The 27,275-nt window shown below is 41.6% G+C and overlaps 2 protein-coding genes across 14 annotated transcripts in view; one reads left to right on the top strand and one right to left on the bottom strand.

Annotated features, from left to right (window-relative positions):
- HSPA12A (heat shock protein family A (Hsp70) member 12A) overlaps positions 1 to 27,275 on the bottom strand; it is a 321,425-nt gene that overhangs the window by 186,536 nt on the left and 107,614 nt on the right. The window lies entirely within an intron of this gene.
- On the top strand, positions 282 to 27,275 carry ENO4 (enolase 4). Of its 6 annotated transcripts, none has more exons than XM_058298312.2 (14): positions 500 to 740; positions 4,779 to 4,907; positions 5,645 to 5,835; positions 7,487 to 7,629; positions 9,283 to 9,452; positions 9,547 to 9,678; positions 10,642 to 10,695; positions 12,792 to 12,848; positions 14,865 to 15,029; positions 18,483 to 18,608; positions 20,356 to 20,551; positions 24,277 to 24,344; positions 24,874 to 24,991; positions 26,507 to 27,275. In XM_058298312.2, exons 1-14 carry the CDS (start codon positions 576 to 578, stop codon positions 26,656 to 26,658), a joined length of 1,866 nt encoding a protein of 621 aa, XP_058154295.1. In that variant the 5' UTR covers positions 500 to 575; the 3' UTR covers positions 26,659 to 27,275. The 6 variants fall into 6 exon arrangements, with proteins under 6 accessions (XP_012382977.1, XP_058154295.1, XP_004448087.2 ...); XM_004448030.5 differs by having other exon boundaries at positions 14,862 to 15,029; XM_012527523.4 differs by lacking the exon at positions 26,507 to 27,275 and having other exon boundaries at positions 282 to 740; positions 14,862 to 15,029; positions 24,874 to 25,237.

Genomic DNA, 27,275 nt, shown 5'->3' with positions numbered 1-27,275 from the left:
AAAGGACACCAAGTTCTCACATCCCTCCCCACAACAGAGTGGGCCGGCGAGGCACCAGCCGCCATCGCATCCCGAGCTGTGATCAAAGGGGTGGGGGGGGGGGACGGCGGGATGGCCGAGTTCCGGGGCCACGGGGAGCCTGGCGCGCCCCCCGAGGCCCGCGCGCCCGGCTGGAAGTTGGGCTACTGCCACCACGGCTCCGCGAGGGGGCGAAGCTCCACCCGTTGAGGCGCGGGGAAGCGCTCTGAAACCCGAAAAAGCACTTCAGGAGATCGTTAGATGTTTTCCCATCTGGAAAATCGGGGGAAAGTGGTGAAAAACAAAGGTGGGGCAACGCAGTTCTCCCTAGAGGAGGGGGTCCAAACCCCGGCCCAATCCCTCCAGGAGCGGGAGCGACAGGGGCGGAGAGGCCATTAGCTGCAGAGGGAAAGGGGGGGCGGCTCCCGGCGCAGGAAAAACCTAGTTCTGGAAGCGTCGCGAGATCTGGGGTCAACCTCTCGTTGCGTTGCTTAGCGACGGAAAGGACGCTCGCGGGCCCCGAGGCTAACCCCCGCTGTAGCCTTAAATCTCCTACCATGGGGGAAGAAGGCGGCGGCCGCAGCTGTGGGACCACTAGGGAGCTGCAGAAGCTGAAGCAGCAGGCGATGGAGTACTACCAGCAGAACGACGTTCCGCGCAGGCTGGAGGAGCTGCTCAACTCCACCTTCTACCTCCAGCCTGACGATGTCTACGGGCACCTGGTAGGGACCTGGGACAGACACCCGCTCCCCTCAAGCCCCCCTCTCTCCGCCCCGCGCTGCGGCAACTCGGTGCGCCTGCGCCGCAGACTCGCGCCTGCGTGCTGCCTCCGCAGCAGCTGTTCCGGGGTCTTGGTTACGCGGAGAGCCCATTCTCGAAGGGAAGAGGCAGAGACAAACCTTGGGGGTCGAGGCCACTCGAGAGAGAAAATAATGGAAGGGAAGCAGCTGGAAAGAAGGGGGTTCCACCACGCTGCTTTTGACAGGGGCGTGAAAGCCAGTGACTTGGCGTTTGTTGCAGCTTGGCCTCAGCCTACCCTGGGACTTCGTGTGTTGCCACCGCCCAGTGCATCCAGGTTTCAGGCCGATCTCAAGTCTCTGCTCCTTGCCACGTGCGCATTCCTCTGCCTGTATGCCCGTGCCATCAGACCAGCTCAGGAGTCAGATCAAAGCCTCCCCAACTCTACCCCTAACTAACCGTTCTTAAGTGTTCCTGTAGCATTTCCTGCAGGTGTTGTAATCCCGAATCACTAGCCAGCCTGGGTTCCTTTTGAGGGCAGGGCCTTTTTCGTTCTCACCTTCCTGGCCCCTGTGCCCAGCCTCCTATCTGGCACGTAGCTTACTTAGCCTATAAATGAGCAGTGGAAACAAAGGCAAGTGTTTTCTCACTTCCAGATCCATCGGTACTGCCCAACACCTGCCGTCTAGTAGGCCATGTTTTTGGGACTGGTAGGAGTTTGCACTGTGGTAAGGGAAAGCAAGGAGACAATATTACAACACCAAGCAGACTATGTAAGTACTGTGAAGAGGCATGTGCTGTAAGCGTTCAAAGCCAACATCTTAAGGCAGTGATATAGAGGATGCTCCATATTTTCTTGGGTATGGCCTACATATCAAGGTTGTATGTTTGGGGTGGGTGTGGAGGATGTTTATTAAGCCCCTGTGCTAGGTTGCTTTTGTTATCCCACTTAATCCTTAAAACCACCCTGTGATGTGAAAATTGCGGTTCCTATTTTACAAATAAATAAGCTGCAGCCCAATGAATTTAAATGATTTTCCCCAAGGGACACAGTGAGTGATAGAAGCAGAAACCAAACCAGGTCTGTGTCCCTAGTACCTAACAAAGTGCATGATATGTAGTGGGCACTCAACAACTATTTGCGCGGTGAATGAGTGAATGCCTGACTCTGAATTCAATTCTCTTCAGTACCTCATGCTAGAGGAATTCTTGCAGGTTATCTATTCTAACTTTGTCATTTTACAAAGACACCGGAGTCCAAAGTAATTGCCCAGTCTCACAACTGTTTAGCACAAAAGCTATGACTAGAAACTTGGTCTCCGGTTTCCCAGTGTACTGCAATGTTAGGCAGCTGAGACATTGACTTGTATAGCTCTCAGGGAACTTACACCTTGATTAGGGAGAAAAGCCACTGATACATAAAACAATGGGAGAAAAAGATATGGTGACCTGTGTACTAGATTGAGGGAGAGATCCCTATATCTATTAAAGGAATTCAGGGTAGGGAAGATCCCTGTAGGTTGTAGTTGTAGTATTCATGATAGTTTTGGCTTGTGCTTTGAAGGATGTACAGGAATTGGACAAAAGCACAAGGGAAAACAATTGCTTTGTCATTTTCATACTCTCCTAGCTTTGGCCATACTTTTTCTCACCGTGTCTCCCTCCATAGAGTTCATCCTGCACAGTGCTCCCAGAGCAGTGTTCCTAATACTCTAGTCTGGCCATCATCCTCTTGCTCAGAACTCTCCGGTGGCTTTCCCTTGGATGTTAAGTAAGCTCAAACACCTTCCTGGGGGTGGTTCATAGGCCTGGGTCCCTATCCCAGATAACAGGCTTGTCCCCTACCACCTCCACACTGCACCACTTACTATCCCCATAAAGCCTGAAGTTTCCCACTTCTCTCCTCTCGGCTTATCCTATATCCTCGACCTGAAATATTTGCCCTGGACTTCTCCTCTAGCTGCCTGCTGAAATATTATAAATCCTCTGATGGTCAACTTAAATGCCATTTCTCTATGCTTCTCTTACCTACAGGGATGAGCCCTGTAGGTAAGAGCAATACTGTTTATTCCTTCCTCATAAAACTTACGGTTGAAAAAGGTTTCTACTGGGAATCAAGCAGATCTAGGTTTGATTCTTGGCTCTGACACTTACTAGCTGTGGTAGAGCACTGCATTGACGGTGCCCAATGAACCATCCCTCCGTATAAACAGTCTTATGTAATTAAAATGACATAATATAAAATTAAATGACATAATATATACAGAGTCCATATGGATATGCCTGACATCTGTTTATGTGGACTTACAGAATCCTGTATATGCCAGGCACTGTGGTACGTGATACAGTGAAAAACAAGACATAGTCACTCCTCCAAGGTATGCATATTATGTGCTCAAAAAATGCTAGTTCTTTTTCCCTCCTAAGGCAATATCTGGTACACATAGGTACCTGGTACTTGTTGAACTCACTATAACACATCAAGTATAAACTGGGTAACATTTTTCCTGTTCCTGATTCTATCTAAATTCATCTAAGCACTTAGCTCTGTAATATACAAACCACCATCCTTAAATTGCATGGATAGCTTGAAAATTGGCTTTTGCTTTATTTAGTTTACTTTTTTTTTTTTTTTGTACTTTTTCAAGTAGTTCCAGACTATAGAAAAGGTACATCGAAAGTATAGGGCACTCCCACATACCCTTCCCCTCCCCCTCCCACATTTTCCCCTATTAATAAATAACATCTTATATTAGTGTGGGACATTTGTTACAACTGATGAACAAATATTGAAGCATTGCTACTAACCGTGGTCTATAGTTTACTTTATGGTTTGCACTTTGCACCATATAATTTTATAGGTTTTGACAAAATGTGTATTGGCCTGTATCCATCATTGCAATATCATGCAGTGCCCCCCAAATGCCCCCAATGCCCCCCAAGTGCCCCATGTTCCACCTATTCTTCCATCTACCTCCCCTCAGAACCTCTGGTAACTACTATCTTTATATCAATGTTACAAGTCCATGTAACATTTGGTCCATGGTTGCATTCCCGCCTTATGTTTGTTCATTCTCAATCTTGATGACTTTGGGATTGTGATGCCCACTCTGCTTCAGATTGGGGGAAGGCTTTTGCTTTAGATCTGTTGGGGTACCATCTCTGAGCTGCCACGTTGCTGATGAGTGGGAGATGACCTTTTACCTAAATTGAGGTTGGATGTTGAACCTAGAGATCAGATGTCTGCTCTGCTAAATGAAAAGAGCCCAATACCCTCTCATAATAAGAGGCCAAGAAGGGCTCTCTTCACTTTCCCTTTACCTGTTCTCTCCTAGCTCCTGCTACTCTACACGGAAACACCCTCTCCTGAATCTTCTTACTCTTTGAGTGGGCTTTCTCCCTCAGCTTCAACCTCTTTCTTTGATCACTTCTAAATGGCTTCTGCTTTTCCACATCAATGAAACTGCTATTACTGAGGTTCCCCAAAAAGCCTCTTTGAACATGTAGGTGAACATGAATTGGTGGTAAGTGTAACACAATAGCTGCATAAGTTTTCACCATTATAATATCAGTAAATCATTAGATTGAATTACAGATTCAAAGAATTAAATCAGTTAACTCCTATTACCATATCAATAAAAATTGCTTCACTTCAGATTTCTTGATTTTGAATGCACCATAGTGTTCTAGAGGCCAATTAATTTCTGTCTTTTGAAAGGGTTAGTGAACTGAGTTGACTCTAAAAGGTTTGCTAAATAGTGATACAGGGCCTTTAAGAAATGTAGGTTTGTTTCTGCTGAGCGTTCAAAAACAACACATCTCATGTATCAGAAACTTGGCATCAGACTGAACTAAATCTCAGCACTTTTGGGAAAGGTAGGTTCCATAGAGCTAGTAGTCTAATCGTGGCACCAGCAATGACATTCAAGGAGAAGTTGGTAGGAATTGGAAAAGAGTAAATATGACTGGCCTTTTGAAGATAAACTAGGTAATGTGATTTTTTTGTGTGTTTTGTGTTAAAGGCAAACTGCTTTTCTAAACTTGCAAAGCCTCCCACCATATGCAGAGTAGTGGGGAAAAATGTACTGGATGGACTGGGGCTTCCAACACTGCAAGTGGAAATATTTTGCACCATTCAAAATTTTACCAAGGTATGAAACAGCCGAAGTGCCTTCTTCAGTATGTCCTGGGCACACTGCATTTATTAGCAACTCTTGTCTAAATCATAGAACATTATCTTAATGTATTGAAATTCAGTATTTGTGAAATATAGATAAATACTAGTCATAGATAGTCATGTATATAAAACAGGAGTCCTGCAATCAACCCCAATGGCTTTTATTGACTCTAAGTTTACCTTCGGTACCCACATGACAAGGTACGCGAAGATGACACAGGAAAGAGTAAGGAAATGAGGCAAAAATTGTTTTAAGCTCTGACATTATTAATTTAATCAGATAGTTTGATATATAGACTTATATAGATTTGTATATATGTAGACTGACCTACATGAAAAAAATTCATCTAATAAGTTATATTGATATATATTTGTGGTTAGACATTATTTTGCTCCAGTGGCTGGGCAGAGAATAATTGTGATTCAATCTGTTAATGTTCTTTTTACTGTTGATTGGAGAAGTAGTGATAAAAATGAAGTTCAATGTAGGGTTTTTCTAAGGGTATTTTAACGAGATAATTTTACATGTTCTTTGAAGTTGGGCTTCACAATGTTTCAACAGCTATAGAAATACTCAAAGAAAATTACATATTCTCATTTTCCACGTGAAATTGGTGAGAAAATATCATGCACATTAAAAGCTGGATTAGTTCAATTTCCTTTTGCCATGAGAGCTAGGGAAAATATAGAACACGTTTATATTATTTTCAGAACGTATGTTCTGTAGTGATCTCATCTCACTTTGAAGTGCACGAGAACACTTTGCCTGAGCTGGCAGAAGCAGAGGAGTTAGAAAGGAAGGAGGCCGTCAGCGCTGCTGTGCAGTGGGTCAACGAAGCTATCACCGAGCAGCTTCAGGGGATCGCACCCTCCAACCAGGCCCAGGTGGACCAGGTGCTTAGGTAAGTCTTTCACTTTGAAATATAAATGTGAACTATAGATACGCATCCATTTTCTTTCTCCCCTGCCAGTAAAACAGATCTGTGGTATCAGTCGAGTTGGGAAGTCCATTTAAGAAGTATTAGGTTAAAGTAGCAAAATTTAGCAAAAAATGTTGTTTTTCTTCTGCAAACTCCATTATTAAAACCCTACTGTGTATGACTCAAAGCTTTTCAGCCTCTTTTCCTGCTTAGGATTGTCCTGGGATTCAGTAAAAGCTTTTCAGGAAAAGGGTCAGGTTAGGAACGATGTTCTTTCCCTCCCCGTTCCATCCCTTCCCACCCACTGAGCTTCTTGTGTCCTTTCATACAGTTACAGATGCTAACACTGACCTTCTGTCCTGCGGTCACCACCAAGCCTTCCATGCTTTGTCTATACGTTGATGCTAGCATTTGAAAACCCAGGAAGTGTTTCCATGCTTAGGGCTATATAAGTATTGTTCAGTGCCCAGCCAGGTCATGTGTTAAAAGTACTTTTCCTTTTTGTGCAGGTCCAGCGCCACCATCCTCTGGGCCATATGAATGTCAAATGGATTCCCTATCCTTAAGCATCATCACTTGCTTACTTGTGAATAATTGTACTTTTCAGTTTGCTTCAGAGTTTGGAGCATGACTTTTGTAAAAATCTTTTTTGAATAGGTTTTGTTTTTCTTGGGGTTTCTAGTGCTATTTTTTTTTTCCATTCTTTTTAAAATTCTATTGCATTCCTTTTTTGCTGGAGTTTTCTCTCTCCAAACTCCTATCTGGACCTGTTCCTCTCAATACCTACTACAGAGATGCCATAAAGGCCTCCCTTTCCTGGAATCCCATATCTTCCTCTCTCTTGATTTGCTGAATTACATCCTTCAAAAGTAAGGATGAGAAAGGGTATGTAGGGTGTAAATTGTTTGAGTTTCTACCTGTGTGAAAATGTCAGGACTCTGCCCTTGTGGTTGATAGTTTGGCTGAGTATGGGGTCTTGGTTGGAATCAGTTGTACTCAGGATGTGGAAGGCATTGCCCCCTGGCTTCTGGATTATTAAGAAGTCAGATGCAAACCTGATTCCCATATTTTTGTTTTGTGTTTGCATGTTTTTCTCTAAGGAAGCTTGTAATCTCTTCTCTTTATTTTGGGGTGTTGAAATTTTATGTAGATGTACCTAAGGGGAAGTTCTCAAAAATGTTTTAACTGTTCATGTTAAGCCAAAAAAAAAAAGAAAGAAAAAAAAGTCATAAAATACGTATAGTACATATAGTGTTATATTTCACTGTCTATTCTTAGCTCACTTATCTTTTTGATGGTCATTTATGTTTTTAAAAAATCTAATAGCCCTTAACCAAATTACGTCTGTAAATTTTACTTAAAAAATGCAAACAGGGCTCACATAATTTCAAAAATGAGTACCCAAACTCTTTAAATATTTATTTCCAAGCCAAAATTAATTTCTGTTTTACAACAGCATAATTATGTTTTGGCCTTGGAAATTGAAGCTGACTTGTTCTTAAGTACTTAAGTAGCCGAAAAAGCAGAGTAAATTATTGAAACATATAGGGGTCAGCAACAAAGCACGACCACAGTTACAGAACAAAATATTCCTAAATATCCCATTGTAATGCCATATTTTCTTGTCTTTAAGGATATTCTTTGAAAATAAAGTACAAGAAGATAAGGAGAAAAAAGAATTGGAAAAGAGCATGGAAGACTCAATAGTGCCTATACCTTCACCGCTGCCACCAGCTCCTCCTCCACCTCCTGCAAAAAAGAAAGGACAAAAGCCAGGTTGGTGGCTCACCATCTGGCAGAATCTTTAGTGACAAAGACTGAAAGACTGAAGTTTGCACTGCCTTCCCAAGTCTCTTTGCTGACCCAAGTTGGGCCATAGCCAGGTGCCATCCATCCTTCATGCCACTTCCTCATAGGAAGCTGCTGTGTAGGGAGAGCAGGACTTCATCTCCCACTCGTATCACTTACCACACTGCACTGAACAGTGGCAATGCAAGGGGTTGGTGGCATGGCAAAACCTTTAAACCCCCCAAACACACACACACACACACACACACTTTATTTCCTGATTAAAAAGCCACTCCATACTTTAAAGAATAATGATATCCTTTGATAGGACAACCAGCATTTTCTCAGTCTGATGTAACATATGAATAAAAATTTCTTTGGAAAATTTTGTGGTTTTAAAGCATATAATCCACCCCTTCCAACAGATTGCTAATCTCAGCCCCTCCAAAATGTTAATTCAGAGCTGCTGCTAGTATTGGAACAGTGTTTTGTCTGTCTGCCCAACGAGCTCATGCTCCTTGAGGGCATGAATTATGCCCCATTCGCCTTGACATGGCCAGTGCCTAGCACAGAGCCAGATACAAAGTAAACACCCAGTAAATGTGGGTATCATTGAATAAAAGAGCACCAGAACCAGGAAGGGACCAGAGAGACAAGATTTCTGATTTCATAGATTCAGATGCTGAGGCCCAGATTGGGGAAGAGTATTTCCCAAGGCAAAATAATTATGTTAGACCAATTTTCTCTTGGGAGAGCTGGGATGGCTACTACTGAGTTATAGATAGAAGCCACCCATGGGTGTGCTGTTTGGTTGTCCCTTTTGGCTGAGAGGACCTGGCACTTAAGGAAAGATGCAGGAGGGGACAGTAATTTGCTAAACCCATACTATATGCTCAGTGCCTACATATTTTGTTTCTACTGGGGACCTGACCCAGGGCAGTAGCTGTGGGGAAGAGGAGGACAGGACAGAGAACAGAGATGATACGATGGACTCTCTGGTACCTGATCATATGTGGAGTGAGAGGAGTGGCTACGAGCCTAATTAAAGGGAATGGGTAAGGATTCTGGGTGGATGGTTGGATCTAAGAGGCATTTCTAAAGATCAACAACAGCACAGAATAAGGCACTGGCCTCAGGTTGGGAAGAAAGATCAGTTAGACATACTCATGAAGAGGTGTTCAACAGGAAGTTGGGTATGCCCCAACCATGCTGGAACACAACAAAACAAGGATTTGAAGTTTGAAGACTGTCCGATCCTCTCTCTACCCACTCCTCTTAGATATGGGCAAGTTTCTTAACCTCTCTAAGCCCCAGTTTACCTATAAATAAACAATACCTACTTCACAGGATTGTTGAGGGAGTTCATACTGAATGGCGTAGGATTTCTTAGTGAAGCAAAATCCGCGGGGGAGGGCTATTTGAGCATTGGGTGGTGGTGGGGGCAAGTAGTAAGTTAAATTAAACAGGAAGCTTAAGGGATGAGCTAGATAGAGAATATGGTTTTCCCAGCCTCAGTTTTCATCAGTTTTTGCTGGGCCTTCGCATCTGTGATTAAAGCCTGTAAAAGTATAGTTTTGTTATAGTCAAAACTTCCTACTAAAAAATATTTTTTATCAATATTTTTGTTCCCCTCCCCCCCAGGGAGAAATGATAATATTGTAGAGAAACCTATTATACCTGCAGAACCGGTTGAACCTGTACTATCTGGAAGTATGGCCATAGGGGCTGTGTCACTAGCTGTTGCCAAAACCAGTGCCATACTGGGCAATAATCCTCTGTACTTAAATATTGCGTTACTGAAGCACAGTCAGGTACATATCTCTTATATCTGTTAATAGAACCCATTAGAATCTCAACATGAATGAAACATGTTTCTGCGTTCCCCTCACTTTTCCTATATTTCAGGAACAGCCAAAAAAGCTAACTGTACCTTTGCCGATGGTATCTCTACTCAGCTGTGGGAAGTCATCACCTGGAAAGCTGAACTTGATGAAAGAAGTGATCTGTATACCTCATCCTGGATTAACTGCCAAACAAGTACCTTAAATTATCGCCAGCTCCTTTTTCTCAAAATACCCACACACTCCATCATCAATGAGTTTTCAGTGTAGTGTAGGTCCCCAAGGCTTATGACACCAAGGGAGAGGGATTTAAAGAGAAAGTGAGAACAAGTATTTTAGGAAATCAGCATGGCTAGTGGGAAGCAAGTCAAGACCTCAAACCAAAAAGAACCCACTGAGAACCCCTTCGACCTCCGCCTCACTAGAGCATTGACTCTAGCTCGCGACTCACAGAGAAGACACAGTCGAGTAACTTTGCAGTCCTCGAGAGTGCTGGGGGCCTATCATTTGAGGGAGTTGGGGTCTGTGTACTGCGGCAGCAGCAAGTGGAAGCTGGCACTTTCCTAGCAGCCCACTCTTTTAAGCAACAACTCCCGGGTCTAGTAGATTACCTGACACACAAGAGACATGCTGGTGCATATTTATGGAGTGAGTGAAGCCTAAATCACATCTTCACAGTATAGAGCCTGCTATATGCCTCATTACACCCTCACAAAATATTCTACCTATTAGGCATTTGGGAGAACTCAATGTTCCGTGTTCTATCGTGAATGTTTTCGGAAAAAGTACAGGAAACTTTTTTCTCCTATAATAAAATGAATGATAATTTACATATGGTAGTAGAAATCCCTATTAGGAAAAAAACTTAAGATTGTTTTTATGATAAGAATTATTTTATAAAGAAAACCATCAGCACCTCACAACAGTTGTGGAAGATGGGAATTTCAAAGCCTGGTGCCAGCATCTTACCTTTGGTTAATATCTTGTGTTATTTGGGTACCAAAGCACTTGGTGTGCCATTCTTGATCTGTCTTCATATGTGTCATATCAGGGAGTCTACAAATAATCTGAGTTAGAAATAGTCAAGTATGATGTAAGTATTTATATTTAAAACTTATGGACCGCAGTTATGGACAATCATGGTTGTGTCTACTTACAGGGTGTAGAGATGCTTCTGGAAATTCAGAAACATATTAACAAAACTATTGAAACAGTAAGTATAGAGATTCTGTGGTGTCCAGTTACTGACACACACTTGAACACTTTTGAGTATCCAATTTGTAGTTTGTTTTAAGTTAAATCAATATTGTTGTTAGTCGTATGGAAAATATATTCATTTGCTTTGGGCTTCCCTTATTAGCCACCATTGGCTACAGATCCAATTTCTAATGGTTCTTAATAATCTCATTCCACCATTCCACCATTGGCTACAGATCCAATTTCTAATGGTTCTTAATAATCTCACTTTGATTTCTGAGGTGTCTGACTCTATGCTAAGATCATCCTTTAGGATTAGAAGAGAAATAAAGGATTTGCCTCCGTGATGTGAGAAGCAGTTTGGCATAGTGGTTAAGGGATGTACTGCAGCCAGACTACCTCCTTTGGCGTCCTGGCGTTGGGCATACCAGGGCCCTTGGCCAAGCTGCCCCTCTCTGGGGAAGTCACAGAGGCAGAATGAGAGGCAGGTGTGGGAGTCACCGGTCGTCCCGTCATATTCTAGTTAAAGCAATATACAGTGATACGGGGAGGCTGGACCTCAGACTCTGGGAGAGGGATCCAATCTTGTTAGGGGGCTTTAAAAAATATAACCACTTTATTTTGAAACATTAGACTTAAAGAAAAGTTGCAAAGATCATACAGAGAGTTTCCACATACCCCTCTCCCAGTTTCCCCCAATGTTTACATGGTACCCATGGTACGTTTGTCAAAACTAGGAAACCAAAATTGGTCTTGGTTGTTTTCCTATAGTCACATATTGCTGTTGCAAAGCCCTGTGCTAGGTGCCACAGGGATAAGAACAGAGTTCCTGCCCTCAGGATCTCATTGGGAAGACATGAAAACCATGGGAGAAATCCAATAATCAAGCCCACAGTATACTGTATATACACAGTATATCTGTCCTTCTGAGTCGATTCCAGTAATCCTGCACATCTTCACCTGGTTGTGTCACATGACTTCCCGTTGCCCTTAGGTTCAAGTTCAAAATCCTCCGCATCATTTTCCTGACCATCTGCTCCTCCCTCTGCCCGCCACACCAGCCCAGGTGTTCACCACTCATGGGGTCTTGGCTCTCTCGTTTCTTCTGGGAGGCCAGGCTCGGTCCTTTATCAGAGGGCTCGGCAACCCCACCCTTCATCCACGTGTCCCCTTCCCCAGCTCTTACACAGATGAAGTCCCCTTGCTCAACACTCCCATCACACCATCTTCCCCTGTGGCAACAGGCTTCTCGCTCATGGCTAGTTGGCACCCATCTACCTCACTAGACTGCAAGCTCCCTTGGCTGTGTCGTTCACCCTGTATATCCAGTGCCTGGCACATTGATTTGCTTATTTGTTAAATTATTTTTACCAGGGGATAGCAAGTGCAGGTGGCCTCATGGCCAAAAGAAGTGGGATAATGCATTTGCACATACTTGAGTGTGTATCTTGACATTCATGCACCCTGGTTTATACAGCCAGCAAATGGTGGCCATTAAATTGCATCCCTTAAAAAATAGAATACTTGCTAGTGTGCTGTCAATGCCCCCAAACAGCGTGGGAACTCCTCCTTGGGAATTACCTCTGCTTATAATCTCCAATGGCATTACCTCCACTGATTGACCAGATTTAATGACCTTTGGCCATTTCCCAAAGTCACAGCCACCCTTGTAGGAGAAAGCGTCTGCCCCCTGACAATGTCCAAACACCTAGGCTAAACTCATAAGACCAAATCCCACAGTGATGCCCTGTTCTAGGGGCAAGGCGGGAACCTTGCCTCCTGGTGCCAAGGAGAGTGCCTGGGAGAACACTGCACACCAGGTGCTCAGAACGGGGAAGGAAGAAGACGCCTTTCTGGGACTAGAAATGTGATTGGGATGGGGGCAGAAGGCACGGAAGAACTAAACAGAATGTGTACCAGAATGTAAGAAGTGATCTGGGGTTTATAAAAGTAGATAGTGGCCGTGTCATCCCAACATCTGTGGGTAAGAGTGGGCCTCGCAGTGACTGACCTGGCCCCGGCAGCCCACAAGACAGTGGGGCTGGAGCTCTGCTTACTGCCACTCGTTTCTCTGCAAATATCAAGTGATGGGTTTTTGTCTTTTCTCCACAGCCCCCTCCTCCAAAAGCAGACACAAAGAAAGGGCATAATGGAGGGAAAAGGAGTCAAGTAAGTATATGTGTTTGTTTACCACACTGCTGTACAACCCAACTTATTTCTATGTTCCCTTTCTCTTTTCTTCTCCTCTCCAAACAAGCCTAAGGCATATGGAGGTTATATGGTGATGAGGCCCCAAGGGCGGTAACCGAGGTGACCCCAGAGCTGGCATATAAACCTGCTCCTGCCTCTCCGGCAGTTGTGTGGGCATCTGAAATCCCGGAGGCTCGGGAAAGCTTTTTTAAGTAATAGAATTACATTTGAAACCCTACAGGTGAGGTGTTTGGGAAATTGAATCGCTGATAACTAGCTGAAAGACATAAAGGTTAGTTTAGATTTTCATTTGACTAATACCAAAGAAAGAAAGGAAAGGCATAAAAAGATGCCCCCCTCTGGCTCGCCCAAGCACTGAAACAGCGTTTTGGATGAGCCATGTGAGAGCCTCGGGAGACCCGTTGGGCCTGGTCCATGAATGGCTCTGATGATGGCTGTGGGTGCTCAGCTACATCCGCCTAGAGTATCCCCCAACTTTCCACAGTGCGAACACACCTGCTGCAGCTACCGCGCACGAGGAAGGCTGTTCACATCTGCAATATTTGCTCTTTTAAGCCTGCACTCACTAGGCCTACCCTGTCTATGTCATTAGCAGGAAGGGCTGCTAAAGAAAGGAGAGGGCTCAGTAAAGATCAGAATTAAGTTACTACTCAAGAGTGGGAGACAGAAGAGAGACGTGAATAAATACAGCAGTAAGTAAAACACGTGCCAGTTGTAGATGTTGGAACAAGAACAACTCTCACAGTGGATCGTGCAAGAGAGGTTGGGAATGGTGAACACAAGTAACCAAATCTCAGCACTATTCCCATTGTTGCGATGAGGTTGTCTAATATGTTTGCAGAGACCAAGATCAGCCTTTTCCCTGTGGCCACCTTTATATTTTTTGATATATTTTTTCCTGCTAGAAACAAGTTAGAGTCTAGACTCTAGAGAGGCAGATGCACCAGAGTTATGGGCATAATTCTGTAGGCAAACTGCCTGGATTAAAATCTGTTCCAAGTTCCTTAACTCTCCATAAAATAGAGAAAACAATAGTACCAACTTCAGCAAGTTCAGCAAGTCAGGAGTATATATTTATTTTATGTAAAGCACTTAGACCAGTATTTGGAATTTAGGATGCACCAAATAAGTGATGCTTTCATTGTTTAGAAGATTCTGTAATGAAACTCCACCATTGATACACAAAAATTTTCCCTGACTATTCCTTTGTTTGCTGGATGAAAAGTTCCTCTCATAGGCATTAAAAACATTATATGGTTTTTATAATTAGCTGGCAATTATAAGCTAGTAATTATATATTAGCTGGTAAATTTTTCCAGTAAAAATGGAATATTCCTACCTGGGTTCATGTTTGTTCTTGCATTTAGTAAATGCACACACATGTTAAGCCCTCGAAATCACTCATGTTGCTTCACCTACACTATAATTGCAGATTAGCAGTTTACAGTGAGGGCACATCAAGGCTGACCTTGTGACAAAGGGACAGGGTTGCCTTTCTCTTGGGTCATTTGGGTTCCCAAATCCTCTTCCGAGGAAATCAATCCTCAGGGCTGCATCTTTCTAGCTGGAGTCTTCCATCTTTTTTTTCAAAATGCAGCCTTTCCTAAAGGAGGGTGACACTTTGAGTTTTAACAGTCATGTCCTAAAGACCTAGGAGAGGGCAGGTTTGAGGGAGGGAATGCAGGCAGAGGACCAGCATCCTGGACGATTTTGGCGACAGCATGGAGACCCCCCACCTGCTGGGTGGGGTTCAGGTTGGCCCCGGGTGCCACAGCAGAGCCGAAGAGTTGCTCCCAGGTCCAACCTGGTAACCGCAGGAGCAGCAAAATCACTCCCAGATGATACAGAAATTCATGTGCCCAAAAAACAAAAGATGAGTGGGACCCAGAAGTAGGATCGTTGAGAACGGGAGGATCTCCTCTTTCCAGGGCTGTGTCGCCAGCACCTTGGTCATGTCTGGTGCTCTTGCAGCAGCAGATCACTGGCAAGCCGTCCCATCTTGGCTGCTTAACCATCAACTACGAGACGGCAGAGCAGCCGCTGCTCCTCATACAAGGAATCTGTGCTACCCTGGGGCTGGAGCTGGGAACAAATCTGCATCTAGCCATCAACTGTGCTGCACATGAATTGATGGACTATGTAAGTGTTCACTCTAGCACTTTTGCTTTGGTGAAGGTTCCGTTATTTTTAAATTAGTATGCAAAAGAAGAGCTGAACTGAGTATTTCCCAAACAGATCCATATTGTTTGAACTGGGCCACATTTGAATGGAGTTGAGACAGAAAAATTAACCAGTGACCAGAGAATAATATAATGACATCATTTTAAAAATTAGGAACAAAAAATTTCTTAGTAAAATTATACAGAAAAAGTCTGTAATAAAATGATTTAAATGTGTTGCTTACCTTGTAATCATGAGCACTATTGAAAGGTAATTTAGCAAACTGGTACAATCGATTGGTAAATGCTGAATTTGTCAAGCATGAAAAGTAGATCAGTTATAACTGTGGCTTGATAGGCCTTTCCAGAAATATGGTTCTTGAAATTTATGCTATGACTCACTGGAGGAAGTTACTTTAAAAAGAGAATGAAAACTCAAAACAAGCAGCAAACAAGGCCATAACAAAATGTTGCAGTCTTCACTTCCTTGGGATAAGGCACCATCAATTAACCTTTAAACCTGGAAAATTGATATGTTAGGAAAGCTTTTAGAAGTTCCTGTCTCAGACATGTAGATAAACTCCCCATTTTCAAAGACATAAATACTCAGTCTACATTTTATAAAATGCCCAGCATATCAATATGCATTTCTGGTGACTTGGTAGTATATATTCAGGAGATATGAATAAATAGGATCCTGCTTAGATTTGCGATTCTTATGTTAACTACAAAAGAAATTTTTAACAGTGTATAAGAACTCGAGGTTTGGCTGATTTTCTAAAAGTACTTTTACTTTTATTAAAAAAAAAACACAGGGAAACGGACTTGGCCCAGTGGTTAGGGCGTCCGTCTACCACACATACCACTCCTTGACCCGTGTGGAGCTGGCCATGCGCAGTGCTGATGCGCGCAAGGAGTGCCCTGCCACGCAGGGGTGTCCCCTGCGTAGGGGAGCCCCACGTGCAAGGAGTGCACCCCGTAAGGAGAGCCGCCCAGCATGAAAGAAAGAGCAGCCTGCCCAGGAATGGCGCCGCCCACACTTCCCGTGCCGCTGATGACAACAGAAGCGGACAAAGAAACAAGACACAGCAAACAGACACAGAGAACAGACAACCAGGGGAGGGGGGGAATTAAATAAATAAATAAATCTTTAAAAAAAACAAAAACAACAAACTACGCACATAAAGAAATGTTTAAAATAATTTCCTATTCTTCATGTAACAACTAGTTCCTGGGCATACCATTAAAAAAAGAGTTGCCTGTTTTCATCAGCAATGTGAACCAAGAACTATGAATATACCAACTTTGCTAGTGCTAACTAGAATGGGTATTTATTGTTTATATTCAGTAAAATGTATTATATTAGCTTGATAGCAGATCATTCTTTACACTAATGTTAGTTCAAAATCATTAGCATTTCCTCATTGACAAAATATGATTTTTAGGCTTCACATTATGGAAGCTACAATTCTTGCTGCTTTTTAATGTGAAAAAAAAAAACATATAAAATCCCTTCAATTATGTACTTGTTTGGAACCTGCTTAATTCCAATGGAATCCATTCTATTAGCAGCAGCAGCAGGAAGGCATTTGCAAACCAAACAGCCACTCTGTTCCATTCTGCTGCCGTCCCAGGACCTAAATGTCCCAGGTGCCCTTTTGTCACTGTCCTTTTTGTTTTTTTAAACCTTTCATTGTAATCTTTGACAGGCCTACGATATTATTTTAAGTAAAGATATTTACTTATGAGAATATAATTGTCTTCATTTTAATAATGAAATATTTATATTCATATCTACATTGGGCAATATGAAAAACACCAATATATTCAATGTTCACTAACTCCAAAAATGTCAACATCATGTTTGTTTTCATCAGAAAAACTTTAAATGGAACCTTTTAAACTCACAGTAGACCATTTCTCATACTTTACTTAGCATATTCTCCCTTTTGGATTCATTTTCCTTTCATGGAGATGAATTCCTTGAATGTCATAATTTCAAAATACTTGTTTTCCAAGCTTTGAGACAAAATGAGACATTTTAAGTTATTTCAATATAATTATCACAATTTCTTTTTCTTTTTTTTTTTAAAGATTCATTTATTTATTTAATTTCCCCCCCTCCCCTGGTTGTCTGTTCTTGGTGTCTATTTGCTGCGTCTTGTTTCTGTTGTCATCGGTGGTACGGGAAGTGTGGGCGGCGCCATTCCTGGGCAGGCTGCTCTTTCTTTTCACGCTGGGCGGCTTTCCTCACTGGCGCACTCCTTGCGCGTGGGGCTCCCCCACACGGGGGACACCCTTGCGTGGCACGGCACTCCTTGCGCGCATCAGCACTGCACATGGCCAGCTCCACACGGGTCAAGGAGGCCCGGGGTTTGAACCGCGGACCTCCCATATGGTAGACGGACGCCCTAACCACTGGGCCAAAGTCCGTTTCCCAATTATCACAATTTCAATCTGAGTCTTTCATCAAATTAAAAAAACAGCAAGGCAGAACTTCTTTTCAGCAATATTGACAATGGCTTGCTCTGTTAAAAAGTATACCTACAGGAATATTATTACCACATTTATTTAATCTTATAAATGGTAGTTTATTAAAATGAAATGAAAATATTGGAAACAATGTGGATTTAAAAGCTTTGCTCTAATAAAGCTCTACTTTCTTTAATAACAAATATATATCCATCAAGGTGCCATCCCCGGACAGACTTGGGAGTACAGGTGCATTGTTTTGCTGGAAGACATTAGATCCTTCATCCCTGCTTACTTCTATACTTAATGACCTGGGGACTTTTCAGACTTCAAAAGAATGGGGTTACACTCCAATTCCACCTTCAAGACAATATTATTATGACTAGAAGTTACATACTCCCTGAGAAAGAAATGTTTTCACATAACTCACCATGCATTTCATATTAGCTGTTTGTATCTCAGAAGCCCAGCCCTGGTTTCATATTCTAGAACAGTCACAGTAGGGGAAAAAGTGATGTGTTCACTGCAAGTTGAAAGACAGTGGGTTCTAGTGAGTGGGCAAGTTTGCATTGCTACTCTGTTTATTTTTTGATAACTTTACATTGTTGTCCATCTACCCAGGCAGCCAGGTGTCTTGGCACCAAGTCATAAATCTAAATTAGACATTATTCCTCTCCCATTCTGTATCTTTTGTGTTCTTGTGTTTGCAGAAGGCATCATCTAAAGTCAGTGGGATGAGTTCTGTGGGTCATCAAGAGGAATGAGAATCTAAGGGTAGCTATTTCATTTTAAACAGTGACTTGATTTCCCCCAGGTTTATATTAACAGAGATTTCTCAGATAAATGTGACCCAAAAGGAGTCAGTTTACAATCTTTGATAGGATTACTGAATGTGAATCACATCTTTAACATGGGGAAGAAGTCACCATTTATTCTCTAATAATTTCCTTGCACGTATCAGAGTAAAGGGAAGTATGAAGTGATGATGGGAACATACAAGAATGCAGCTGAGATGGTTGACCTATATGTGGATCTGATCAACAAATACCCTTCAATTATTGCCTTAATTGATCCTTTCAGGAAGGAGGTAAGAGGACTCATCTTAAATTTTATAACGAAAGATAGAACAATAAAATCTCATTCATTTGGACCTTTGTCATTCAAAATATGTTGCAATGTGGACTGGGGCTGACTTACTTCGGCATTTGTGAGAAAGGCATCTACTAAGCGAACGATCAGCAGAAACAGTTACATAGAAATGTGCCTGACTAGGCAATGAAACAAGCATGTTAGGGAGTATCTCTGTATTCACAGGCAGCCTATGTGATGGATGCTGAGCCCCTGTGCTAGCTGGTGCTTCAAGAGGTTAATTGTATATCATTTTTTTTATGGGCTTCTGGACATAGAACTTCTACTCGGCCAAAGATTTTAACCTAAATCCAATAACTACATATACATAGAAAGAGCCATATTTTTGAAAAGTTTGCAATACTGAAGTTTTGTCATCTACTGAAGCTACCACATCTGACAAGAGGTGTTTATGTGCCACAAAAGACTGTCTCTTCTCCTAACCCATTTGAAACAAGTCCAAAACTTAAAGCCTTGCTTTTATGAATGTGCAAACCATTACCTATATTGAACAGATATACTGAACAATATTTTCTTCTATTTGAGAGAACTCTGCTATTTAATTTTGGGGTCATATGAGTGCCAGATCTCATTTGGAGTCCCAGGAGGTCTCCTGCCCAGTCTGTAGGCCTTTCACGCCCTGTGCCACACACTACTGCTCATGAAAGATACCATCCACACTTCAAAGTTGCCAGATCTGCCTTTTGATGACATTGTCCTGAAGCTGTGACCACAGCTCTTTATAATGTGATAGGATGTAGATGCAAGGACTGTTTTCATGGGATAGGTTGAATTTCGGTACAACAGCTGGGAGATGACTTTGTATATTATTTCCATTTTGAGAACATAGTCATTTCATATGCTGGTTTCAGCAATAAAAATAGTTTGCCAGGCTGCTGTGACAAAACCTACCACATGAGTTGGCTCGACAACAGGAATTTATTGGCTCACGGTTAGAAAGCTGAAAGTCCTCCATCAGCAAGGCCATGCTTTCTCTCCAAAATCTGTAGCATTCCCATGCTGGCTTGCACGAATTCTTGGCTTGCATCTCTGCCTCCCGTCACAGGGCCATCTCTCTCTCCTTGTTCTGCTCTTCTGCTTTCCCCTGACTTCTGGCTCCCCTTGTGGCCTTCTCTTTACAAGGCTTCCAGTGAGACGGATGAAGACCCTGCTTCAGTTAGCCACACTTCACTAGTCACAACCTCCCCAAAACGTCCAAATTTCAAATACATTCACTCCCACAGGAACGCGGATTATGATACTGTCTTTTGAGGGGGAACATAATTCAATCTACCACAAGGGGTGGTAAGAAAAAGGGGATTGAGCCCTTGCAGGCTCTTTTCTTTCAGTTGCAAGTTTACCAGAAATAAATACAACATCACCCAATCTGCCAGTCTTCAGCAGCAGCATGGGTGGTACAGAGGATGGGAATAACTTGGCTTTGAAGACCACTAGACTCAATGAGGAGAATAGCATTTAATGTCTCATTAGCATTTTATTCACTAGATCTTTAAACTCGAGTAGAAATCATTTCAGATTTCTGTCCATGAAGCTTGTTAATTTCTGTGGCTGTGGTAGCCTAGTTACAAAAGAAAATAGTGTGTTGTGTATCCCTCAGTCGGTGTATGACTATGTGCTATGTGATTCTGATGTTTTGAGATTGTGTTCAATACATTATAATGATCAATTCTTAAATATTTCCCCAGGACTCCGAACAGTGGGACACAATCTGGAACGCTCTTGGTTCCAGATGTTACATAATTGCAGGAACTGCCTCCAAAAGCATTTCTAAACTTCTAGAGGATGGAAACATCAGCACCCCAAAATCCAGTGGGCTGATCATAAATCATACAAATCACACTACGATGTCTGACCTGGTGCAAATAACTGATCTTATTGAAAGTGAGTAAAAACATAGACTTGAAAGACCCTTAACGAACTTAACTTGGTTATACAAAAAGTCAAAACAAGCAGTATTTCACAGTTAACACAAGCACTGAATAAATCTTGGAAGAAAAAAGTTCCAACAATTTGAAGCAATTTAGTGCTGGAGAACAACATGCAACTTCCCAATTCACCTCACCACGCGGCACTGAGCCCCATTTATCCCCTTCCCCAAGGGCCGCCGCTGTCAGCTTCACAACTTCTTTTTGCCCCTAACCATTCATCCAAAGCCTGATTTATTCTGTGAGGGTATAGCCCTTAGTGCATCTTTCAGTTTGTTTGGGGCTCTCAATTTGGAGTACAGCAAAACCTTAAATTTAGAGAAATTCAGAGGGTACACCAGCATCTCCTGCTGAAGTCTCAAACCTTGAACCACGAACCATGAACTACCTGAGAACTCATTTGCCTCAGCCAGGTTTCCAGGCACAACATAGTGTTCATACTAAAGAAAACAGCTTCCCATCCACAGAGGCCAAGCTTTGAACACTGCCCAAGAGCAGTAGAGACAGATGTGTTTAGCCTGCAACACACTGCTTAAGGTACTAGAATTTCTCCCTTATTATTTAATCCCACTTTATGCTCTAGATCAGGGGTTCTTAACAAGGGGTTCATGAGCTTGAACTGAAATTCAAAATAACATTATTCTTGTGGGGACATGTTGGTGTGGGTGTGATATATATTTAATAAATATATATATTTATATTTATATATACTTTTATATACTATACAAAATATATATTATATATTTATATATATATTTAATAAATAGAAGGACTAAATTTAATCCTTATGGCCCTATGAGGTCGACATGATCACTTCCGTATAGTAACTTTCCCTAGAGGCCATGGAGGGCCCACTTTCCAACAATGCCTCTCTTTTTTTATTGAGGTGAAATTCACATAAAACTAGTCATTTTAAAGTGAACAATTCGGTGGCATTTAATACATTTGCAATGTTGTACAACCACCACCTTTATCTAGTTCCAAGATATTTTTATTACCCCAAGAAGAAACTTTCTATATACCCATTAAGCAGTTACTCCCCTTCCCCCCCCCCCCCAATATGTGACCTCTTGTGACTGGCTTCTTTCACTTAGCCTAAAGTTTTGGGGGTTCATCCATGTTGTAGCATGTATCAGTACTTCATCCCTTTCTCTGGCTGAATAATACCCCATTGTATGGATATACCACATTCTGTTTATCTCTTGATCCATTTATGAGCATCTGGGTTGTTGCCATCTTTTGGCTGTTGTGAACAGTGGTGCATGAACATGTGTGTGCTTGCATTTGTTTGAGTGGCTGTTTTCAGTTCTTTGGGGGTATATATATATATCTAGGAGTGGAATTGTTGGGCTATATGGTAATTCTATGTTTAGCGTTTTGAGGAACTGCCAAACTCCATAGTGGCTTCGCCATTTTACATTCCTACCAGCAATGTACAGGGTTCCAATTTCTCTACATCCTTGCTAACACTTCTTTTAATTATAGTTATCCTGGTGCATATGAAATATTGCATTGTGGTTTGATTTGCATTTCCCAAATGGTTAATGATATTGAGCATCTTCTCATGTGTTTGTTGGCCATTTGTATATTTTCTTTGGAGAACTATCTACTCAAGTCTTTTTCCCATTTTAAAATTAGGTTGTTTTTTGTTGTTGAGTTGTAGGATATACACACACACACATATATATAATATATATATATTCTGGATACTAAACCCTTACCAGTTACATGATTTGCAAATATTTTCTCACATCTCTCACTTTCATAATATACTTTGATGCACAAAAGCTTTAACTTTGATGAAGTCCAATTTATCTTTTTATTTTCTTGTTCATTTTTGATGTCGTAATACTTCATTGCCATATCCAAAGTCATGAAGATTCCCCCGTTTTCTTCTAAGAGTTTTATAGTTTCTGCTCTTATATTTAGATCACTGATCTATTTTTGAGCTAATTTTTGTATGTGGTCCAAGGTAAGGGACCATCTTAATCCTTTCCATGTGGAGATCCAGTTGTCCTAGCACCATTTGTTGACGAGAACATTCTTTCCACATTGAATGGACTTGGTACCTGTGATGAAAATAAATTGTCCAAAGATGTATGGGTTTATTTCTGGACTCTCAACTCCATTCCATTGATATACATGTATCGATGGATCTCCTTCAGGCAGTACCACACTTTTTTGTTGTTGTTACTGTCGCTTTGTAGTAAGTTTTGAAATTTGGAAGTGTGAGACCTCCAATTTGTTTTTTCTTTTTAAATATTGTTTTGGCTATTTGGGATCCCTTGCAGTTCCATAGACATTTGAGGATAGGCTTTTCCATTTCTACAATAGTGGTTATTGGAATTTTAATAGGGATTATACTGTATCTGTCGTTTGCTTTGGTTAGTATTACTGTCTAACAATACTAAGTCATCTAATCCATGAACACAGGGTGTCTTTCCATGGCCTTTTTAAAAATTCCTCACAAAAGTTTTAAACCCTTTACTACCCCAGGGTCTTTGAACATGCTGTTCCTTCAGCCTAAATGCTTTGCCTTATACTTTTTACTTGGCTAACTACTCCTCATTCTTCAGGTCTTGGCTTACATCTTCAGGTAGAGATGGCTTCCCTGACGTCCCCCACTCCTAACCAGGTTCTGCTCTAAATCTTTCTCATAGCAGCCTATCCTTTCTCTTTATAGTACTGACAATTACTTGTACAACTGTTTAATGTCTGGTCTTCCCCTAGACTATAAACTCTTGTGGGAGTCTCGTTCCCTTATGCACACTGCCTGAAACACTGATCATGTGTGGGTCTCAGGAACTAGACGGTAGGCTACTCTCAAACCTAGGGTAGGACGTGGAGTCAGATCTGCAAACAGGGACCCGGGCTGATGCCAGAGGATGGAATGAAATCAACACTGTTCTTCAGGTTGCAGGCTCCCCCAGTCTAGGATTCAGGCAGGGTTGGCCTGGGTGGTACATTGAGAGGCCCCAGCCCTGGCTTTCTCTCCTGTGCCTACCACCCCACAGTCATTCTATCATCCACATCAGATTGCTTCTGTAGCTCCTACCATTAAAACACAAACACTATCACCACTGCAAGAACTCCAGCTTGAACATTGTAGACCTTGTCCAATTTCAAGGAGTTTTGAGATCCTCAAATGGCCGATTAAATATTGTCAATACTGCTTTTCTAATAAGGAAACATTCAGAATAACAGATTCCTTTGAATAAAATTCTACGTTGTGAAGTGTGAAAGCCATCATTTATACAAATCAACTCCCCTACAATACCCTTGCACTTACTGTATTTCATTGACACAAAGATGCACCTTTCTCTACATGGAACAGAAAGTGAATCATGACTTCCAGCTGTGGTCTTAGAAATGTGTCAGTTGCACTTGAATATTTCCCCCCCTTCTTAATGATAATATTGGTGCATCCTATATTTTATGGTATCCTAAGTTGATATGGTTATTTATTTAGTATTTATTATCTAAGCTACTGGAAACAGGGACAGATAAAACCAGGGCAATGAAAATGCAAATGGTTGGATCAGAATTCTTAGATGGTCAAATAATTGATTCTTTATAGGGAATTTGTACACCTCTGGAAAATTTATTTTCATCCCAGAGGCTCATATATATGCTAATTTTTCCTACAATATCTAAATTTGAAAAGAATTCCTCTGCTTCTAGGTAAGAAGCACATCGCCATCTTTGGAAGTACAGAAGGAGAGTCGTCTGATGACAGCCTTGTCGATTTGGTAAGTGCTGAAAGCTGGTCAATTGCAGAATTGCCAAAACACTGCTTTTATCACGAATTGGTCTTTCAGAGAAATGCAGTCTTTGGTGGATAAAGTCATGTAACCTTTTATGAAATAGACTTGCTTCCTCCTAGACAGCTTCCTTTTGCAAAGAGCTAATCTTTGAACTTTTAAAAAGAAGAAAGATTGAAGTCCAGGAAAAATGATGAGCGCACTTAAATGACTGGGTTGTTCACTTGCAATCTTACTTCCTAAAATGAAGTGAGAAAGGCCAGAATGTTCCTAGATAAAATCTGTGTGCTTTCATACTAGTAAAGCGCCTAATGTATAGTCACACTCTCTCTTTACTTTTTGACATTCTTGGCACGTAAGAAGCCTACTTTACTTGTGTAAAGATAAAAAACTAAATTTATATATATATAAAACATGCACACAAACACACACCATAACAAAGTTCCTCTCTCTCGAAGGAATTTTTTATTTAGCCAAACATGACACCTTTATTTAAAGTAGTTTTTTCCCACTTAAGGCCGTTGGACTTGGTGTCCAGTTTATCAAGTTGGGAGGTCTTTCTCGCGGCGAACGTGTGACTAAATACAACCGCCTTTTTACTATAGAGGAAGAACTTGTCCAGAATGGAGCACTGGGTATGTCTGCTTTCTTGCTTTGTTGTCACTTAGCCATGAATAAGAGAACAAAGATGGGAAGAGGGGGACTAGAAGCCCCTCGGCAGGAGGGCAGGGGAATCCAAAGCCTAAAAATAAGTGCTGACAAAACTAGGATGGCATTTGCCACAATGTACATTGTTGTTTTAATGGATTATCTATTTACCTGAATGTTTAAAACTCTTGCCTTTCTTCTCGCTGAATAGGCTGCGTGATGCTTTTCAATAGAATTAATTGATTGGAATCTCCAAGCCTACCTTTTGTTACCGTCCAAATTATACTGACAGTTTCTCTGCACAACCCATGAAAGTTAAAGGCAAATATTTTCCTGATGGTTCTTGGAAACAACTCATTTTACTTAAAACAAGTAGGCAGCATGTTAATTTTAACATTATGCCTTGGAAATGAACCAGTCATTTATGAAACCAGACTTCTGTAAATTTGAACAGGTAGCTGTACAGTGTCCTGCCTACTGGGGAGAAACATCCCAAACACATATTTTTATTATTTATGTTACTGATTGTGATGGACAAAAGGAGGCACATAGCATGCAGAAACATTTAAAGGGACCAAGAGAAATTGTGACTGTAAATTTGTCACGTTTAACATTAGCAGTGATACTGAAACACACTAGAGTCATAGAAAATAAAGATACAATTGGGAGACAAAGCCGTGTGAGGGCAATCAAAACTTTGTTTTTAGCTGTGTTACATGCAAGGGCTTGTTTTTCCAAATGGGTAAAGTTATATTGTTCCACCTCTCACCTGATTATGTTTTACATCCTCTCTGACTTGCGGAGGCCTTAGGCTCCTCGGCTAACTTCCATTTCAAGCCAGACTTCACCAGAAGAGAAACAGCAGCTTCAGGGTATCAAAAAGAACTTACCTAAGGCCCAGCCCTTCCCTGGTGACAATGCAGGCCCCTGAGCATTCTAGAATGGACTGCTGGATTAACTAGGATTTCTCTGATCTTGGCAGTGGCCCATAAATGTTAAGGGGACCAAAAATGGAAAACCAAATCTATCTACTCCTGCTTTGGAATAGGATGTCTTGGCAAAAGCTCAGCCTTTAAAATCCTGTCTTTAGCTACACGGACCTGACTGGAACAGCCTAAGTTTGCAATCATTTACGTGGGAATAGTTAGCTGGTGACAGTTTGTATTCAGGTATAATACTGACCTCTCCTCTTGCTCATCTCCTTCCTCTTATCCTCTTCTAGGGCTCTGCCCAAAGTCTACTGCACATTAGAATGTTCCATTAGGGTATAGTGCAAATTGAAGAGAACAGTTGCATTACCCAGTTAATGTAGAGGCAAAGACAGAGGCCATTTTAAACGGCTCTGGAGTCCTTCTGATGGTGATCTTCGCACTGTTGAGTGCTGCACTGCTCTGTGACACCTTTGGATGGTTCTGAAAACCTTGAAATCACATAGCAAAGAACATCATAATATTGGCACTGTTGGGTGAGATTGTAAACTTTATGTTGTTGTTTTCTTATAGGTTTTAATGAAGAATACACATTTTTTAATTTTAATGAGGAAGCCGAAAAGGCTGCTGAGGCGTCCGAAGCTGCGGCAGTGGCTGGTGAGCTGCCTGAGCCCCTGGAGCCCTTCTTCCCCACAGAAGTTGTAGAGGAATTAGCTAAAACATGAGCATCTTCTGGCTAGTTATTTGTACACACCAGCATACAGCCACATCTTTAGTATTATTAGACTAGTAGGTTTGAAATATGTCCCCATATTGTTTTTGCTCTAAAACTTCATGAACTCATGCACTCTTTTTATTCTTTTAACTTTGTTGTTCAGTAAAATACATATATTGTATATGTGCTTGAAATTATACCCATAGATTTCACTTTATAGTGATCTCATTTCCATAAGGATTTGATTGTATGCTAGCGTTCCACCTAGTAAAAGCCGCCAGTAACTTTAATTGCCAACCTCAATTCAAATGCCTCATACTTTACAAATGAGAACATCTCGAAACAAAAACCTATTTAAACTAGAAGCTGTGTGTGCAGGAAGAGGTGCACATCTGTGCTTGTCTTACACACCCATGCTAAAAACTAGCAGAGGCACATTATTGTGGCCCACCTCCTTAGTATGGTGGCATCACCGTTCCATCTTGCTCTCCTACCCTTCAATTGCCTTTTCCTGATTCCTCTTTTAAATTTTTAGTTTTTCTTGTATTGTTTATACCTTTCTGAGTCTCCTTAGATGCTTTTTGGAATAAGAATGGGTATGAATAAACAAACATATCAATGAATGAA

This window comes from Dasypus novemcinctus, chromosome 6, assembly GCF_030445035.2.
Source record: "Dasypus novemcinctus isolate mDasNov1 chromosome 6, mDasNov1.1.hap2, whole genome shotgun sequence".
Taxonomy (NCBI): Eukaryota; Metazoa; Chordata; class Mammalia; order Cingulata; family Dasypodidae; genus Dasypus; species Dasypus novemcinctus.
Note: the sequence above shows the minus strand (reverse complement) of the source record. Positions and strands in the feature narration are given on the sequence as shown.

What these genes read in the sequence shown, in the direction of transcription:
- ENO4 (XM_012527523.4), top strand. Translation starts at nt 576, where the DNA reads ATGGGGGAAGAAGGCGGCGGCCGCAGCTGTGGGACCACTAGGGAGCTG. An exon ending in AAAGAAAGGACAAAAGCCAG is followed by an intron (nt 7,630 to 9,282) that starts GTTGGTGGCTCA and finishes CCTCCCCCCCAG; the next exon opens with GGAGAAATGATAATATTGTA. An exon ending in TTAACAAAACTATTGAAACA is followed by an intron (nt 10,696 to 12,791) that starts GTAAGTATAGAG and finishes TTTTCTCCACAG; the next exon opens with CCCCCTCCTCCAAAAGCAGA.